This window comes from Hemitrygon akajei, chromosome 15 (genome assembly GCF_048418815.1).
Source record: "Hemitrygon akajei chromosome 15, sHemAka1.3, whole genome shotgun sequence".
NCBI classification, from domain to species: Eukaryota; Metazoa; Chordata; class Chondrichthyes; order Myliobatiformes; family Dasyatidae; genus Hemitrygon; species Hemitrygon akajei.
The window spans coordinates 79,865,872-79,880,299 of NC_133138.1; the positions used below are offsets into that span (position 1 = coordinate 79,865,872).

At 43.0% G+C, this 14,428-nt stretch overlaps 1 protein-coding gene across 1 annotated transcript; it reads left to right on the top strand.

Annotated features, from left to right (window-relative positions):
• Positions 1-5,273: 5,273 nt before the first annotated feature.
• On the top strand, positions 5,274-8,436 carry syce3 (synaptonemal complex central element protein 3). The gene is made up of 3 exons (XM_073067852.1): positions 5,274-5,477; positions 6,870-6,972; positions 7,881-8,436. The coding sequence occupies exons 1-3, from the start codon at positions 5,439-5,441 to the stop codon at positions 8,012-8,014; spliced, it is 276 nt and encodes a 91-aa protein (XP_072923953.1). The 5' UTR covers positions 5,274-5,438; the 3' UTR covers positions 8,015-8,436.
• Positions 8,437-14,428: the final 5,992 nt, after the last annotated feature.

Consider the following 14,428-nt stretch of genomic DNA (forward strand, 5'->3'; position numbering starts at 1 on the left):
AGAAGTTTGAGGAAAATTGTTATGTCACCAAAGATCTTCACAAATTTCTTCAGATATACTGTGGAGAGCATTCTAACTAGTTGCATCACCATCTGCTATAGAGGAGCTACTGCAGAAGATTGAAAAAAGCAGCTTTTTTGGTTTGTGGGGACAGAAAGTGTAGTTAGGAATTAAGATAGGGATGTGGGGGAATTAGAGGACAAACTGGTGTCTTAATTATTCGCTTTATCATCAAAGGCCAGCTACAGAGATTTTCCACATCTGCGAGCTGGGCTGGGATGTTTGGCCGGACCTGCAGACCAATGTGGACAAAGGTTAATGTACACCCCCCAGAGTTAGCGAGTTATCGGCTGATTCTGGATTCTGAGTTCTGTGAGGGTAACAGAAACAAGATCTGATGAAACCCCTTCCCCGCGGTTTGGGAATCGGTGAGACTGGAGTTTGAGGCCTAGTTTTCGGGGTCCTGACATCAGTGAGTCCGGAGTTCAAGGCCTGGTGTTCAGTGATTGGCAGGTCCTGGTGTTGATGCTGAGGATTGAGGCCCAAGGGCTAAATTGCAAGTCTGGAAGTTGAGAACCATTGGGCTGGAGTCCCAGGTCTGTGAATCCCTGTAAGTCTGCTGTGGTTGTCAAAGGCCCAACTTCTGTGTTTTCTGCTAGAGGCTGAAGAGATCTGTGTAATCGTGAGGGAGGAATGAGGCTGGTTTTGCTATTGTTGTTTTGTTGCTTATTGTGTTCTGTTATTGTGATGTTCTATTGAGCACTGTGGGCCACAGTATGTGGCAACACTTGCAGGCTGCCCCAGCACATCCTCAGGTGTGTTGGTTGTTAATGTGAATGACACATTTTACTGTGTTTCGATGTACATGTGATAAATAAACTTCAATTTTGAATCTTGCACAAATATTTAAGTATTGGCAGGTATCAAAATTGTCTCTCAGTATAACTTGTAAGTTCTGCCCTGGCTGTTTTACTGGCTCTGAACTAAGTATATCTTACAGTGTCACCTTGTAAGATTTTCTGAATAAAACATGCGAGTCGTTTTATGTGCTTAACAAAAGCCACAATCCTTTATTTCCATTATGAACAAAACCAAAATCATCTGCCTTACACTGACGCCACTACGTCAGACACTGTATCTTAAAAGAGAACACAACTCAATGATGGTGTTTGTAAATTACGTAGAACAGTTTCAATTATGAACAATATTTGTCATCTGTCACCCATACATAACCCGACAACCTTAATCCAAAAGAAGTTCAATTATCAAAGCATGTACAAATTATACAGCCTTGAGATTTGTCTACTTACAGGCAGCTACACAACAAGAAATCCATGTAAAGGGTTTCTTCTTTATGTTACTGTGTATGTTAATAAAAATGGCTACTTTGTTATGTTAAAAGTAAGAATGCTTCTTTGTCATGGTAACTGGTGAGAGAGTGCTTTCTCTCGCAGCTTGTTTGGGTTATAATTACTGATAACGAGAATTGTATTCATTTGTTAACCAATTGGGATAGATGTTATTCTTTCTTGTGGATCTGTAAGCTAGTGTTGTGCGGGCTTTTGGGGAGTTGGAGGGGAGATCGCGAGGGAGGAGGACATGCTGGATGCGCTCTGGTCAACCACCAAGATTGGTCCCAGGCGGCAGGTCGAGGAGGTCAGAGAAGATCGAATAGTGGACTGAAGACTTTGATAGTTGAGCTCCAACGGTTGTGCACGAATTGACTGAACTCTGATAAGTTTTGGCGCCTTTTCTTTCATATATATTGTATCGCTATTAATAACCTAGTTCTAGTACGATTTGTAAAGTGTAATTTGTAAAATGTACATTGTGTGCTGGCTGATGATTGATGTTTGAGGCCGTATCAGGTGACATTGCACAGCAACCGACGCAACCGTGAGACAAGGTTGGGCGGAGGACGGGGTCTCCCCTAGATGTGTACGAGCCAATATAGCCTTTTCAATATAGCCTCCATCCCCACCACCATGTTCCAGCCCATCCCCAACCTTTCCAAATGGACCCAGAATTTAGATCAATCCAATCTCACTCTTGGTTTAGGTGGACGGGCTCCAAAACTCCTTTGCTCTGACTCCGTCTCAACCTCTGTCCAACCGCTTCTCCTTGAACATGCCTCAACCTCAATTTGACTCTCAAGTCAGACTCACCTTTACTTGCCTCTTCATTGTTTGCAGTCGTCATTTACAACATTTTCCACAGAAAGTGTTATTAATAAAGAATTTAGTTGTATCTTCTAACTGAAAATATTGAAATCCTTTCAAATATATGAACAATTTACTTTGAAAAAATTTTGTCAAGTTAAAAGTGATGAGAAATTATATTATGTTGTATTACAAATATTAAGATGTTATACCTGATGTGTATAATTGCAAAATAGTCATTGTCATAATATTTTTATCCAAAATGGTATGTAACGCCCTGGTTAAGATTTTTACTGCTATGCTGTAGGCTCTGAAAAAGCAGTTTACTCTGTTTTCAGCTGGCTTGGGTTTGAGCTGAGACAAGAGGCTTTGCTGTTCACCTGAGGAATGTGGTGTCAGCCAGTCAGGATGGTATAATTTGGAGAAGGTTCTAGATAACGCTGGGGGGAGAGGTCTTTGTTGGTGGGAGCTGGGAGAAGACAGGAGGGAATATGGTGGAGGATGTTGTTCCTGTTGCACAAGGTGCTTTGAGCTGATGAATGGCGTCAAGGAAGAATGACCAATATTCCTGTGGGAGAGCCCATTTGGATTTTGAGCAACATTCAGAAGGAGGTGTGTACTTTCAAGTAGGCCAAAGGTCCAGACTAGTTCAAGATTTGAGCTCCACCCTGCACGTGTGACTGTTTAAGTATAATGGGTCCTTTTTGCTTTTTTCTTTCCTTTAATAACCGTTTGCTTAAGTTAACGTTCTTAAATATACTTTTTATTAATTGTATGCAGTTATCTGTTATTTCTTGCCGACGGGCATTCACACAAACCGGGGTTTGGATGGGGGAGACATCCCAACATCACAGATTTGGCAGGACCAAAGTCATATTCACCCTAAATGTATGAAGCCTGAGAAAGGTGGGTTTCTCACTGCAGAACCCAGTGGCTGCGAGTGAGGGGCTAATGAGTCGCATTTCCAGAAACACCTAGTAAAAAGGGTATATTTTAAAAATTGCATATGTCCTAAGTTTAAAATAAAAACAAGATCGTTGGAAGCATTGGAAGCAAGTTAACGTCTTGATTTGAAGTCCCTCCTTCAGAACAGGAAGTATAAACGTTAGTTTTAAGTTGCAGAAGGGTAAAGGAGTGAAAGATAGAGAAATACAGCATAGAAACAGGACTTTCAGCACAACTGGTCCTTGCCAATTAGGATTCCCATCTAAGTTAGTCCCATTTTCATGTTTGGCCCATATCCATCTAAACCTTTCTGATCCATGTAGCTTTTAAATGCAATGTCCCTGCCTCAAGCTCTTCATTTGCCATCACATTCCTTAAACTGACCACTCTGGAAGGAAAGGTTGCCCCTCAGTTTCCTGTTAAATATCCCCCCTCTCATCCTAAACTTATATCCTTTGATTCTAGCTAGGGGCCACATGGTAGTGCACAGTTAGCATAATGGTATTACAGTGCCAACGACCCGGATTCAATTCCACCGCTGCTGCATGGGTTTCCTCTGGGTGATCTGGTTTCCTCCACATTCCAAAGTTGAACACAATATTCCAAATGGAGCCTCTTATACAACATCTTATACAACTAAAACATAACACTTCAGCTTCTATGTGGCTGTTAACGAAGGCCAGTATACCAAAAGCCTTCATCATCACCCTATCTAAACAGGCTGAGACAAAAGGAATGTTAAATTATAGAGCAATACTAAAAATGGTGTGGAGCTAAACTATTGAAAGGGATGCAAGAAACTATAAATGCGGGAGTTTGAAACAACAATCTGCTGGAGGAACTCTTCAGTTCAAGTAACATTTGTAGGGTAAGGAAAAGGAGCATTCACAGTTTGTGTTGCTCCAGCAGATTGTTTGCTGCTGTTCAACTATTTGGTTGATTGATTAATGAAAGCAATTGGGTAAAACATAAATTACGGCAGATAAAAACCTATGAAAGGCAATGCTGTATGGAGTCAGAAAAGAAAAAAATAGCCAATGTGATCAGATTGCGAGTAATTTATTTAGATTTACGGAAGAGATGAATTCACGGGTTTAAACTGCAACATGGATGAAGTCCCCAACACCTACACTACAGAATATAATTCAAAGTGCCAACAAAGCTAAAACCACCATTTATTCAAATATACTTGACACCGATTTTTATTCTGAGTTGCTATTTGTTGCGTTTCTCGCTTTGGGACGGGTGAGCATGTGGATTTGCAGCTCCATTCCCCAATCCCAAACCTCCCGTCCATTTGCAGCGGTAACTCAGAGGGAAAAGGTTCCGCTAAGGTACCGGGCCGCGCTCTCGCCGTGGATGAGTGGAGATGTCCACCATCCACCTGCACGAGCGCCTGAACGGACGGCGCGAGCCGGTTAAAGGGCCGCAGGTCCCTCGGCGCGAGCTCTTTAACGGGCAGCGGACCCCCCACGTGGGGTTTACCGGACGGCAGACCCCTCCCCCTGTCACGTGGGGTTTACCGGACGGCAGACCCCTCCCCCTGTCACGTGGGGTTTACCGGACGGCAGACCCCTCCCCCCGGTCACGTGAGGTTTACCGACGGCAGACCCCTCCCCCCGGTCACGTGGGGTTTACCGGACGGCAGACCCCTCCCCCTGTCACGTGGGGTTTACCGGACGGCAGACCCCTCCCCCCGGTCACGTGGGGTTTACCGGACGGCAGACCCCTCCCCCCGGTCACGTGAGGTTTACCGACGGCAGACCCCTCCCCCCGGTCACGTGGGGTTTACCGGACGGCAGACCCCTCCCCCCGGTCACGTGAGGTTTACCGACGGCAGACCCCTCCCCCCGGTCACGTGGGGTTTACCGGACGGCAGACCCCCCCGGTCACGTGAGGTTTACCGGACGGCAGACCCCCCCCCGTCACGTGAGGTTTACCGGACGGCAGACCCCTCCCCCCGTCACGTGGGGTTTACCGGACGGCAGACCCCCCCCGTCACGTGAGGTTTACCGGACGGCAGACCCCTCCCCCTGTCGCGTGGGGTTTACCGGACGGCAGACCCCCCCCGGTCACGTGAGGTTTACCGGACGGCAGACCACCCCCCCGTCACGTGAGGTTTACCGGACGGCAGACCCCTCCCCCCGTCACGTGGGGTTTACCGGACGGCAGACCCCTCCCCCCGTCACGTGGGGTTTACCGGACGGCAGACCCCCCCCCGGTCACGTGGGGTTTACCGGACGGCAGACCCCCCCCCGGTCACGTGAGGTTTACCGGACTCTCTAACGGTCTCTGTCCCTCGCACACGAAGTAGACGTGAAGGCTTCGGCGATAATGGCGCACGTACAGGACTTTGCTGTCGTACACCCGCAGGTTCGGTGACGACGCACCGATTGTAATGGGGAGGGCCGGGCAGTGGGTCTCCCTCTCCCGTAAGCTGTACATACCGTCCTCGCCCCCACCTGGCTTCACCAGTCCCCTCCCCTCCCCTTCCCTCCCCTTCCCACACCTTTCTATTTCCCCGGCCCGAAACGGCGGTGTTTACTCATTTCCATTCATGCTGCCTGACCTGCTGGATTCCTCCAGCATCTTGTGCACGTTGCTCTTCACTGCGGGTGTGTAGAGAGTAAAAAAGGAGATTGTTTTGTGTTATTTGAAAATCGGAATGCTGGCAATCTAAAATAAAAATTGACAGTATTGGAAGTACATAGGAGGTCAGGCAGCATCTATGGAGAGAAGAACAGTCATTGTGGGTCAGTCATCAGAACTGCTGAGCCTCTCCAGTGTTTAATATATGCATAGCATTCTTAAAATTTAAATGCTTCTAACAGTAAAGATAGCTATAATTACTTATCATTATTAATTGCAGTCTGGAATCATTAGTTACAGCCTAGGAAGTAAATTTTAGCTGGATAATGTGTTGCAATAAAATCAGAAATATGAGAGCTCCCAATTACACATGTAGAATGGAATTCTGAATAAAATAAAATAAAACTTCACGAACCTCCAGTACAGAAAGTGCATACCACACTGGTTATCTACACATCTTTTCTGTGATTGGTAAATGGACTTTAAGGGGGAAAGTATTTTGTGTTGTAGGTTTCACTGGAAGATTGGAATTGTTTATTGTATGATGGAAATACCAGGTTCATATAGATGGTCAAAAATGTCTGCAGTTAAGATAAATAGTCATTGGTTAATATGAAGAAAATGTAATGAAATATAAATTGTGATCATCGTGAAGTAAATAATTAGTGACAGAAATTAGATAATAGTGGTTTTCAATACACAAATTTCGGGAAAATTGTTTCTATCTTCAGTTTGTATTTCCTTACTGATCTTTTGATCTTCACTACGAACTACAGTTCACCTGCAACCGAAGTATACACAAAGTCACACAAAAATAAAACAATTTAACCAAAAAAAAAAACCGCTCTGGATGCATTAGAAGGAAGAAGATGAAAGAAAGTATTCTGGTGGGGACTAGGAACAATAGTTAAATGTCAGCATGTTGCATGGAGATGTCCATCTTGGATGTTTGACAAACCAATATTACATCCAATCGATTCTTGCTCTGAAAAAGTATCAACAAGATTTTTCAGAGAACAATGAAATTCTTCAGAAATGAAATTTTCTTCAGTTTTGTTCAGTGTACTTGGGATCGATCAGTTTGGGCTCATCACTGCTTTAAATGAGGTAAGTTTTTATGCATTATTTAAAACTTTGTTAACAATCATTCCAATAATTCTATGTTTTTTTTTGTAGATAACAGAAGCAATACCATGTACCCATGAAGATCTCATAAAAATGCTTGAAGATACACGTATTGAATTGGAAGAAAAGTTAAATGAATTGGAAATGTTATCAGGTGCAGCCTATGATGAGATATTATTGTATTTTGCTGATAATTGGGCAGCTTCATCAGCAGACATGAGAAATTTCCAGAGTGGAGTTCTGGTCATATTGGAGTGAGAGATCCAAGGAATCCTAGATCTAAAAAGCCAGGTTGTGGCATCAGTGAGTGGTGTTTGCAGATTAGATTGAGAAAGTAGTATGTATTTAAAATAATTTTGAAATCGGGTGATATTGTGAATATAGGTCTAGGATTTTGAATAATGGGAGCCATTCTAACAGTCAGTGGTCATTACTTCTATTCAAGAAAATGAAGATTGAAAGCAATATTGTCAGCCTCCAACTTGATGGCATGAATATCGATTTCTCCTTCCAGTAAAAAAAATCCCTCCCCTTCCCCTCATATTCTGTTCTCCACTCTGACCATTTATCTCTTCCCCTGCCCCCCCTTTCTTCTATTGACCACTCTCCTTTCCTAATAGATTCTGTCCTCTCCAGCCCTTTGCCTTTCCAACCACCTGGTTTTCCTTATCACATTCTAGCTATCCTTCCCCTCCCCCCATCTTTTGTTGTCTAGTGTCTTCTTTCCTTTACAGTACTGAAGAAGGGACTCGACCTAAAACATGGACTATTTATTGATTTCCATAGATGCTGCCTTAGTTCCTCCAGCACTTGTGTGTGTTACTATCACCATAATTTAACATTTGAAAGCCAATATTTCAGCTTTGAAGTTGCAGTAGTGGAAGCCTGGAAGTCCAATAAAATACAACAGTATGAAAAAATACTGTATTCTAAGCATTCCATAACAGGTGCAACGCATATCTAATATACAAAATCATTTTTGTTGATTGGAGTTAAAGTTTATCTGTTGAGGGTTCTTTTTTTATGACCTTCTAATTAATTTGTTTTACTAACATTTTCTAGTGCAAGCAACTTGTATGACCTATGAAACGATTACGATGCGTACAGACCCCTCAGTTGTGGAATTAATGATGCGATTGAATGACGTGTATCTCAGCTGCAAAGAGTTCATACAAAAGGACTATAAACAATTTTAAACAAGACAAAAGAAGACTGGAATAAATATATTGTTTAAATTTACATGATCAGTAATTTTTTGATTCATTGGCATGAAAAATATTTGCTGTGTGTGGTAAAACAACTTAAAACTATTAGATCAGCTTGCATGTTGCATAAAACCACAGTATTTAGTTAGTTGGAGATACACTGTGGAATAGGCTCTTCTGGCCCTTTGTTTAATTTAATTGTTGCCAGTGAAATTAAAAGTTCTTCCATCAAGTGTATCTGATCATTTTGCAGCACTTCCCAAGGTACATTTCTATTCCAGTATGTCATTTACTTGTTCTGCATTTTTTGTATTAATATACTTCATGGAGTTGCATGTGTTTTGATAAGAAATAGCAACTTGTATATTTTGTCTGTAATTTTGCCTTTACTATTAAAAGCCTGGTTTTGTTTATATTTATGTATTGGCTTTTTTGAAAATAACTTTAGAAAATTGAAAAGTATATTTAAAAATAACAAGCAGAGCCTTAAATTACGTGAGCATGAAAATTATTACCATCATAATATTTTGCTGCTTTTAGCATCTTTAAATGGACATAAATGTACAGCACAGCACAGGCCCTTCAGTTTATGATGTTTTCTCAACCTTTGTAAACCTACTCCAAAATCAATCTAACCTTTCCCTCCTACACAGCCTTATAACCCATCACCTTTCTTACAACTGTATGCCTATTTAAGAGTCTTTAAATGTTTTGAATGGTGGTGAATATTGGTAGCTTGGTTTGAGGCAATTGATATCGCAGTGTTCTATTGCCTGCGCCAGAACCTTCACAGTATCCCAGTTGAAGTGGTGTCCTCAGTCTTCAGGTACCGAGATCAGCGATAGTGGGTCATGTCTCCATACCACCATTCGTGTTCCCATTGAGTTTATGTCCTGTCTGGCCAATGTATTTCTTGTTGCAGTCTCCACAGGTGATCCTGTGCACCATATTGCTTTTGTCAATTGTCTTTACTGGTACTTTGGTTCTTGAGACAAGCTTCCTTAAGGTCACCATTGGCTTGTGAGCGATTATGATGCTGTGAGGTTTGAACAGTCAAGCTGTCATTTCTGAGATATTCTTGATGTAGGGTAAGGTGTGTTTCGATGCACATTGAGTAAGGTCTGCATGGCTTTCTCTTCTTGGTAAGCATCTCCTGATGAAATTCTGTGGGTAACTGTTGTTCTGGAGCACTTATCTTCCCTGGCCTGAAGTTTGGTGGTGCTACAGTATGTTTGGATTCTCTTATTTGCCAAGGTTGTTATGCAAAAGCTGGAAAAGATAGTCCTCAAACCTGAACTCTGGGTACGATACAAATATGATACCCTTGTCATACTCAAACAAAATTAAATAGAAGATACTTTTAACTGAATCAAATCGTATTCAGTGACATCAAGTTTACAATCGAAAGAGAATGTAGCATTCCTGGATGTACTTGTGAGAAAGACATCACATTAGAGACATGTCTACTGGAGGGGTATACACACGGACCAAGTATTGAACTACCACAGCAACCAGCCAGGCTGCAACAAGAAAAGCTGCAATTGCACCTTATTTAAGAGAGCACAAGTACACTGCTGCACCACTAAACTTCAGGCCAGGGAAGAGAAGCACTTTTTCAAAGTGCTCCAGAACAATGGTTACCCACAGAATTCATCAGGAGATGCTTACTAAAGAGAGAAAATCATGAAGACCATACACAATATGTATTGAAATGCACAACCTTGCCCTACATCAAGAATATCTCAGAAATAACAGCTCAACTGCTTGAACCTCACAGCATCACAATTATGCACAAGCCGATGGTATCTTTAAGGAAGCTTGTATCAAGAACCAAGGTACCAATAAAGACAACCGACACAAGCAAGTAATGTACAGGATCACCGTGGAGACTGCAACAAGAACTACATTGGCCAGATAGGACATAAACTCTCAAGTTGTTTACGGAACACAACCTGACGGTACAGAAGCATGATCCACTGTTGCTGAACTCAGTACATGAAGGCGAAGAAGGACACCAGTTTAACTGTGACATTGAGGAGTTTCTGGCGCAGGCGCAAGTATTTTTAAAAGTGTGGTTCTGTTTTGACAACTCCTTAAGCGAACATATCAAAATAGACGCCATCTACAAACCCCTAAGAGCTAAAGAAACATGAGCCAATAGAATTCAAAGGTTAACTGAAAAGGAGCCACCAGGACAGAGTCAAGCAAACAGGAGCGTATATCAATGCGAGCACTCCCAGAGAGAAACATCAACAACTAGGCACTGAGGATGTCACCTCCACTGGTTTGAAACATCTGCCAGCAAATTGCTAAACTCGACGAACACCACAACATTAAAAGTCTTAATAAATGACACTATTGTATCAGCCTCTACCACCAATCCCGGCAGTGTGTCCCACATTAACGCATCTTAAACACACCTGCTCTGGTGTTGACCATTACCACCTTGTGGAAAAAAGGTGCTGGCTGTCCATTCCATCTATGCCTCTCATAATCTTGTTTCTATCAAGTCACCTCTCACCCTTTCGCTCCTAAGAGCAAAGCCCTAGTTTGTTCAATCTTCCTTCATAAGGAATATCCTCTAATGCAGGCAGCATCCTTGTAAATTTCCTCTGCACGCTCTTTAAAGCTTCCAAATAGTGTCTACAATGAAGAAATCAGAACTAAACATAATACTCCAAGCATAGTCTGACTGGAGTTTATTGAGTTGTAACATAACCCAGTGGCTCTTGGAATTCAATCCCCTGACTAAAGAAGGCAAATACACCATAGACTTAACTACCCTATCAACGTGCAGCAATTCTGAGGCATCTATGGATTTAAACCCCATGATCCAACTGTTCCTCCACACTGTTAAGTCAATGGTCAGAAATAAAAGAATCAAAAATGATTCAAAGGCAACACGAGTGAATCTGCAGATGCTGGAAATAAATAAAAACACAAAATGCTGGCAGAACTCAGCAGGCCAGACAGCATCTATGGGAGGAGGAAGGCCGAAACCCTTCATCAGGAGTGAAGTAACGTGGGATGGTTGAGGGGGGATAAGAAGTGGGGGGAGGGATGAAGTAGAGAGCTGGGAAGGGATAGGCTGGAGGGAAATGGGCTAGGGCATATATGTTAAACTCAAGGCCCGCAGGCCAAATCCGGCCCGCGGTGGAATTATCTTTGGCCTGTGAGATAATATCTAATTACTATTAAAGCTGGCCCCAGTAATCGAAGTGCCTATGGCGTGTGATATGGCTAATGCTGAGTTTATTCAGGTACCAGGTTTTCAGGGTTTTTAGTGTTTATTCGGCAATCTTCTTCATAAGAAACGGAATTTGTAAAGTGAAACACTTTGTAGTTATAGCAGAGACTGAGACACATGAGAGCAGGCTGAAAAAACGGAGGCAACGAAAGCTGCGTTCGCACGCGTCCGACTGATCCGGCCCGCATGAAGCTGCATTTTGCTCAATCCGGCCCGTGACCTAAAATGAGTTTGACACCCCTGGGCTAGGGGGAAGGTGGAGAATTATGGGAAATAAAAGAGAAAGAAAGGTAGGGCTGGGGGGAGATTATAGTGAGGGGGGAAAAAAGAGAGAGAAAGAGAACCAGACTAAAATAATAGATAGGGATGGGGGTAAGAGGGGTCAGAGGTATCAACGGAGGTCTGTGAGTTGGATGTTCATGCCGGCAGGAAGGAGGCTACCTAGGCGGGAGATAAGGTATTGCTCCATCGACCTGCATGTGGCCTCATCTTGACAGTAGAGGAGGCCATAGACAGACATGTCGGAGTGGGAGTGGTCACACTCTGACATGTCTGTCCATGACCCTCCCGATGTGTCCATTTATACATTAGGGACACTCGCCGCAGACTGGGCCGAACACCGGTGCTCAGTCCTCCAGCAGTGGCGGGATCTCCCTGTGGCCTCCCGATGTGGCCATTTATACGTTGGGGAGACCCGCCGCAGACTGGGAGACCGTTTCGCTGAACACCGGCGCTCAGTCCTCCAGCAGTGGCGGGATCTCCCTGTGACCACACACTTCAATTCCATAGACCACTCCCACTCCGACACGTCTGTCCATGGCCTCCTCTACCGTCAAGATGAACCACACGCAGGTCGATGGAGCAATACCCTATCTCCCGCCTAGGTAGCCTCCTTCCTGCCGGCATGAACATCCAACTCACAGACCTCCATTGATACCCCTGACCCCCCTTACCCCCATCCCTATCTATTATTTTAGTCTGGTTCTCTTTCTCTCTCTTTTTTTCCCCCTCACTATTATCTCCCCCCAGCCCTACCTTTCTTTCTCTTTTATTTCCCATAATTCTCCACCTTCCCCCTAGCCCATTTCCCTCCAGCCTATCCCTTCCCAGCTCTCTACTTCATCCCTCCCCCCACTTCTTATCCCCTCTCGACCATCCCATGTTACTTCACTCCTGATGAAGGGGTTCGGCCCAAAACGTTGTCACTACCTCCTCCCATAGATGCTGTCTGGCCTGCTGAGTTCTGCCAGCATTTTGTGTTTTTAAAAATGATTCACTACACTTTTACAGTATGCAGCCTCTTTTAGGAATCCTTGCATCTACACACTGGTTATCTGTGTTGCTCTCTTGTGATTCATGGTTTTCTTTGCTAAATCTATGATTAATTTACCCTGGAATGTTGTTGACTGTTCTCACGTGTTTCCCATGTTCCTGAAATGGCCGTGAGATCATTTCTGTGTGCATTTGCTGAAGATTAAGTTAGTTCTTGAGCTGCATTTTGAGATGAATGTGCGACTAAATTCATAGATGTAGCATTGCCATGTTTTCTGACATGTACAGTAAGAAGAAGAGTAGATGCTTGATAATGGAATTGGAGACCTGATTAGAATCAAATTCATGAATTCCCTTTTCAGATTCATCTATTTTTTTCTCTTTAGCCCCTCGTGCTTGCTGTTTTTCATCATTTAGAATGCATTTGGCTTTATCCATTTTCAGTTCCAAAGTGAATGACCTCACATTTGTCACAGATTTACCCATTTAATCCTTCCGTCTAAACTACTTGCAGTGCCACCTGTCTTTGAACAATATACGTCATCATCTAAGTCATACTGTTTTGCAGAACCTCCGGGGCTGCTCCCAGTCTGCTGTAAATCAGCAGATTCTCTAAGTAGATCAATAACTTGCCCTCAACTTCACTAAAAGCCTTTTGAGAAGAAATTTTGAAAAGTTAGAATGGTCTGAATGAGTGAAACTAAACAATGTGCAAGAAGATCAATTCCATGCAGACAAAGCAACCCACTTGATTGGCACCCAGATCTCTACCCTAAATGTTCATTCCTTCCATCACTACTATATCATGGAAGCAATATGTATCATCAGCAAACTGCATTGCAGTTACTTACCAAGGCAATCCAACAGTATCTCCCATCCCAAGTCACCTAGAACAAAATGAGCAGTAGACAGAAAGGAAGGCTACATTTACGTTCATTTACAAGTCACCTCATTACAAATACCTTTAACCCATTGGGTCCAACCAGAGAAGTTTCATCAGTCCTGTTCCTCATTCCTAATTTTTTTTGTATCCCTGCAATTTATTCTTTCATATACCCATGAAGTCTCCTTTAATTCCTTTTGCCACTTACGTACCAATGTTAAATGCTAGTGTACACAACTCGTTAAACTACCAATAACTCTTTAGGCTGTTGGAGGAAACAGGCAGCCTACTATATGGTCACAGAGAATAACTGGTCTGTGATGCCCTTACATCAGCATCCAACTTCTTAGAGGGACAAGAGGTGTACAACCACACAAGATTCAGCAATATGCAAGCCATCATCAAAGATCGGAATCAAACTTGGTTCCCTGGAGCTCTGAGAAGTAGTGCTAAAGCTGCACCGGCATGTGAACTTGAAAAAAATCCTTCATTATTGGTGAATCTGAATCCTGGAATTTACAACCCAACAGTAGTGACACCAAGTCATAGAATCATACAGCACAGAAATAGCCCATTCGGCCCCCTAAGACCCTACCGACGATGAAACACCCATCCCACACTAATCTCATTTTATTTTCCGCATGTTCCAAGCAACTCACCTAAATTGCTGCACTCGCTATATGCTAGGAGCAATCGATAGCAGTCAACTAATTTACAAACTTGCATGCTTTTTAATGTACAAACACCAGAAGATAATAATGGAGGTCAGGATTGAACTCAAGTCATTGAAGCCTTGAGGCAGCAGTTCTGCTGTGTCACTGTGCTGCCCTTCATTAGGTTGAGTGCAATGGTTTACGAATACAGGTTACCACTTGCTTCTTACAGATAAATACTACACTTGCAATTAAACATTTTCTCATTAATAAAAAGAAAGATTGCCTTCTGAAAAACCATGGGAATATCATCTTTAGAAATTTAGAATAAATGTGTTAAAACATTCAAC

Excerpts from the sequence above, each read along its gene's own strand:
- syce3 (XM_073067852.1), top strand. The coding sequence starts at position 5,439 with ATGGCGCACGTACAGGACTTTGCTGTCGTACACCCGCAG. Across the intron at positions 5,478-6,869 it reads TTGCTGTCGTACACCCGCAG|ATAACAGAAGCAATACCATG; the intron begins GTTCGGTGACGA and ends TTTTTTTTGTAG. Across the intron at positions 6,973-7,880 it reads TGAATTGGAAATGTTATCAG|TGCAAGCAACTTGTATGACC; the intron begins GTGCAGCCTATG and ends AACATTTTCTAG.